The sequence below is a fragment of the Macrosteles quadrilineatus genome, unplaced genomic scaffold, assembly GCF_028750875.1.
Source record: "Macrosteles quadrilineatus isolate MER2022 unplaced genomic scaffold, UCM_ALF_1.0 Scaffold_3__2_contigs__length_128488019, whole genome shotgun sequence".
Taxonomy (NCBI): domain Eukaryota; kingdom Metazoa; phylum Arthropoda; class Insecta; order Hemiptera; family Cicadellidae; genus Macrosteles; species Macrosteles quadrilineatus.
In genome coordinates, this window is record NW_026542596.1 from 30780512 (window position 1) to 30786037 (window position 5526).

General features: G+C 37.2%; 1 protein-coding gene across 1 annotated transcript; it reads right to left on the reverse strand.

Annotated features, from left to right (window-relative positions):
• Positions 1-823: 823 nt before the first annotated feature.
• LOC128989077 (uncharacterized) lies at positions 824-5060 on the reverse strand. The gene is made up of 2 exons (XM_054410933.1): positions 4389-5060; positions 824-1051 (listed from the first exon to the last, which is right to left on the reverse strand). Exons 1-2 carry the CDS (start codon positions 5058-5060, stop codon positions 824-826), a joined length of 900 nt encoding a protein of 299 aa, XP_054266908.1.
• Between the last annotated feature and the right edge of the window lie 466 nt (positions 5061-5526).

A 5526-nucleotide genomic window follows, 5' to 3' on the forward strand; every position in this document is an offset into this window, starting at 1 on the left:
GGTATACCTTTAATCCGTCAGTGTGATCATAAGTCACCGATGACCGGCTGACATATGACGTCGGTAACATGATCACACTGACGGATTAAAGGTATTTTAACCTCTAGATTGATTATATGTTTTTTATTTAACTTAAAGGTGTTTACCTTAAATGTTTAAAGCCGACAACCCTATATGAGGACAGATCAGAGTCTAGATCGTAAACCTGAAAACCTTTTTGCTAAAACGATTTCCCACTGTAATTTATTTATTGGGCTTAAAACTACACGTTCTAAATCACTTCTTCATCAGCATTGTACGTGCTATTAAATGTACGTTGTCATTGGAGTGTCAAATTGAAATCGATCACCACTTACCAACTTTTCTTGTATTTATACCACAACCGAAAACCGACAACCGGTGTATTTATACCGCCTTGTGAATTGACAGTAAAAGGGTAAATTTACTATTTAAGGATTATTGGGTCTGATGATGATTGGAGTGTCAAATTGAAATCGATCACCACTTACCAACTTTTCTTGTATGTATTTATCGTCTTGTGAGTTGACAGTATAAGGGTAAATTTACTATTTAAGGGTAATTTATGACTTTCCGTACATATAGGTTCCTAAACTGTTTCAGATTGACCATTCCTGTGTGTGCACTACAAGACATAGCCTACTTTTGACTTTTTTTTGCTTGACCTCTTGCTTGATTCGTGCATATATTTTCAGTTTCCACACCTCGGGGCCTTCCACACAGTACGATGACAAGGTCTGTCCCGTGTTGAGGTATGCGAAGGCTGCGACAATGCCACACCAGCGTGAAGGTGCTGTATAATCAACTACCGGTCGAGGGCACTCGAAACTCGACACTCGACACTCGAAACTCGACACTCGATACTCGTCACTCGACACTCGAAACTCGACACTCGATACTCGTCACTCGACACTCGAAACTCGACACTCGATACTCGGTAATCGATACTGTCTCGATATTGATTTGATTCGAGTAGATTTGTAGAAACAAGTCGAGTATCCGAGCATGTTTGCAAGAGTTTCCGATTATCATTCTGTAGATAATTATCATTATTATAGTGGTATTTGATTGATCCAGAGAAATTTCGCTGGGAGGTTTTATAAACGACGAAAAAGGTTTTGTATGTAGCTGCAGATCTGAAATTTTGATTTAACATATTACATATTTCATTTCCTGATTCGTTTGTTGGCTCATTCGATAATTCAGATCGCAGTCAAAGCAGCGGGTTTTGTATAAATTATTCAACGAGTCCTCTCCTACCTCATGATATAACAGAAGATAGGCCAAACTACAAAGATATACAGTAGGAGAAACTGATAAAAGTATTAAACTAAATCGAATATATACCGAAACCACGAAGTAAGTCTGTCCCGAAATAGCCGAACGCAGACATAAAGAGTTAAACAGTTACAATATAAATTTAATTGACAATATAAAGTACTTTTTACGGGTTTACAATAATTTGTATACATTTTGACGTAGCTATGTTATTAATTTTAATGCGATTTGTTGTCCAATAAAATACATACTGCTATGGGCTGTTCAAGTGTAAGTCTGGTTTTGAACCACTCTACTAAATTGCGTTCCGAGTTTTTTTTTATTGATAACTCCCTTTTAACACCACTTCATCTTGTAATAAGTGTCAGCAATGGGTATAAAAACTCATATTTGTTCTAGAAAATCTTTCTTTTAGCTAAGATTTTCCCAACAAAAAGCATGTCCGATTAGACACGGCGCTCATATAAATTTTGAAAAGGTATTATTGTTAGGATGTTTCAAAACAGGAAAAAGTAGACACATTAACTGGTGCAGCTCGGTGTAACGAAAGTGGCCATTGTGCTGACAGATAGTCGAGTTATTAATCAGCTGATTTTACGGTGCACCTGGCACTCTGGCTATGTTGTAGCTCCAAGTCTAGATGGTCTTGGCATCGTTGTATGGGACGTGGGCATCATTTCAATATATCATTATACAGTATAAAAGCCGACTACCAGAGTTTATGGTAGAGATGCAGTTAAGGCACCTCAAATTATGGAAAATATCAACAAAATGTTCACACTAGTTAAGCATTATTACATATATTATTGTTGTTTTCAACGAATCTAACTGTGGTCACATTTACCTCGTGAGAATGGAATACTTTAGAAAAATATCTGACTGTTATCTCAACTACTTAGTTATACAACGAAACAGTAAATTTGGCACCAAAGCTCAAGAAGTTGTCGAGAGAGTATGTAAAAGGCGAGAGCTTCCAAAACGCATTCTTTGGAGATGGTAAAAACATTAGAATAAACAACCTTTGTGAACTAAATTGTTGGATCATGCCAACATTGAGGATAGCAAAGTTACCAGGGTACCTCGTTACGATTAAATTTACCGAAACTTACGAAAGGAGGGATTTTAGACTCACACCTGCAACATTGAACACTATGAAAAGTGTTGTGTATATTCAATGACTGGAAAACGTCACTTTTACTAAAAGACTACTAAAAGATCAACAGAAAACATCAAAGAATGTTCGCCACTTGTTTGTGATCATATACTATTACTAATTACTGTAAGCTTTTGAAAAACGTATTTGACATGAGAGTAAATAAATATTGTGTATAGTTGTGTGTGAAGTAAAGCATGCATCTTACTAATATTATAAATCTGAAAGTTTGTGAGTTTGTGTGTATGTTTGTGTGTATGTTTGTGTGTGTGTTTGTTGCTCAATCACGCATAAACTACTGGACGGATTGGGCTGAAATTTGGCATGATGATAGCTCACATTCCCGATTAACATTAAAGCATATTCTTATCTCAAAAACCCTTTCGGGCTCCGCCCCAGTGGCTCTGTAGTTCCCCATGTTAATCTTATGATTTTTCATATTTAAAAGGAATTAATGAATACTAACAGCTGTTTCAATTAAACAAGTTGGTTTTGTTCTATGATTTTCAATTGCATAAAAGTTACAAGGATTAACAACAGGGTGCACCACTATTAATTTTTTTTAAATTTATGACAACAGCTAATTTCCAACCAAAAGGTGAGTGAGCGTAGCGAACGAGCTAACCTGAAGGTGAGTGAGTGTAGCGAACTAACTTCAACCAGGACGTGAATGAGCCATGCGAATACTTATGAAGTTAAACGGGGCGAAGCCCGCGGGTACAGCTAGTACTGTATATATGCGTCGTATGCATATATGACTGTACCACTCACTCATACATAAAGTTATTGTCTTTCCTACAACATTACCACCCATATTGTATGAATGAGTTGTTATTCCAGCTTCTTGAAAAAGTTGTTTTAACATAAAATAGCCAGATGAATCGAGCGAGTGATCAATTTTTACAAAGTGCTTCACGAAATGCAAGTATTATTGTGTGATGGGGGAGGGTTGCTTGGGCGACGTTTATTGTTTTGAAGTTTGCCGATAAAGGGGGTAAAAAAGTGTGTTCAACCGGAAACATCTCTTTCCATTCTATTTCCGCCACACGGGTCGGCTTTGGAAATAAAATATGTTTCTCCGGGTGACTAATTTGACGTTACGGGTCAAAAACTTCCGGCTTGAACCCTCTCAAAAAATATTTTGTTTGTGTTTTTGCACTGTGTTTTCTCAAAGGCTCGACTTGTCAGGGAAGCGTCGTATAGATTACACTCGGTACAGTACAAAGTTATCAATAACACAGTGAAATGAGATGACATAGAATTTTAACAAATTTGATTCAAAGTGTAAAAATATCTTTTATGTTGTGCATCTTTGCTCTTACTTGCTAAACACAAGTTCCCAAGTCAGTATAAAACCCCTTTAAAAAAAAAAAAAAAAACAATAAAAAACAAGTAGCCTATTTAGTAATATTTTACTCTAATATTTTAAGATTGGTGGACATATTTCTGGTAATTGTCATACAATTATGTTAAATACAGTACCTTAAAAATAAAAATTATAGCGATTTAATTTTCAAACAAGTGTTTAAAATATTAGCTAAATGCATTGGACAACGTCAGTGTTCCGATTTGAGACATACTATCTCCTGTTTTAGCACTGCATTCCAATCACCTCCTTTGTGCGGTGTAATTATACTAAAAAGAGGAAAAAGTCGAGGTTTTGGTTTAAAGAGGTTGATTTATTACGAGAAAAAAATGAGTATGTTGTTATGAGCGGTGATTCGAGACGAATAATGCAACAATGAAAATTGACATATGGTAATGTGATGGGAATTACAGACGGACTGTTAAAAACAAAGACATATAAAATTAATACAAAAAACAAAGGCAACTTGACTGAACATCCTTGATTGTAAAAATATAAGTTGCTCATAGTTGCACAAACGTTAATCTTTTTGCCTAGAGAAATAAAATGTTGTTCAATAAAAAGATTTCCCACACATGAGGGCGAGGCGATCATCTTCAGAGATAAGATTGCACTTCGGTACCTCTTCTTGTTGCCGAAGCGAAGTAGAGTATTATGTAGCTCGTCCGTAGTGGAGAGTAGAGATGAATGGCATGAGGTGGGAGAAGAGTTAGACAAAGTTGGAGCATTGCCCATTAACACAAATCCCAATCGTGTTCCAATAACGAATGGAAGGTTTGAGCCCAATGGGTAGGATTGATGAGTAAGAAGTTCTGGAAACAAAGTACCTCCTATGAGAATGTCAATATTCTGAGGAATATGAAAGGTCGGATCTGCGAGGACAAAAGGTTTTACCAGTTTGTAAACCCCAAAAGAGAGTTGAGTACGAGGCAAAGGAGCGGAAATTCTATCTAGAATATGGAAAGGTTGATTTGAAGCAATTACTTCACTGCCTAGTGTTGATAGTTCTAGGAGTGCATGTCCCTTTGTCGAGGATTGCGATGCAGAGATTCCCACGATTGTGTGAGTAGAGCGGAGACGAGAGACGTTTAATAGCTGTGCTGCCCTCTCTGTCATGAAGTTGAGTTGACTTCCACTGTCGAGCAGACATCGAAAGACATGAGAGATTCCATTATTAGCGGTAATTTTAATGAGAGCGGTGCCTAGCAGTACCGTAGTTGCAGGCTGAGAAATCGAGAGTGACATTTCTGGTTGAGCAGAAGCGACTACAGAAGGTGTAGCAGTTGGAGGTTTTGAGGGTTTGGCTATAGGAGGAGGCTGCACCGACTTTACAACATTTTCGAAATGTAACAAGGTGTGGTGTTTTTGTTTACATTTAAGACATGTGCCTGTTGAGCGACAATTTTTGAGTGTGTGATTGCCAAGACATGAAATACGTTTATTTTGCTCCTTTACAAGTTTGTAACGCTCGTTTGGAGATTTCTTAGCAAAAACCTTACACATGTAGATTTAGTGATCGGTTTGTTGTGACAGGCAAAGCATGATGGAAATGTCTTTACAGAATCGGAGTGATCATCTGAGCTTACAAGTGCAGTATAGCGGGTGCTTGGTTTAGAGTAATTTTTACTACATGTCAGGGCAGGCTTTGAATTAGCCTTGTGACAAAAAGTTGAAGAGTGTAGGTTGGCATCTTCACTGTTTGAGCATTCTT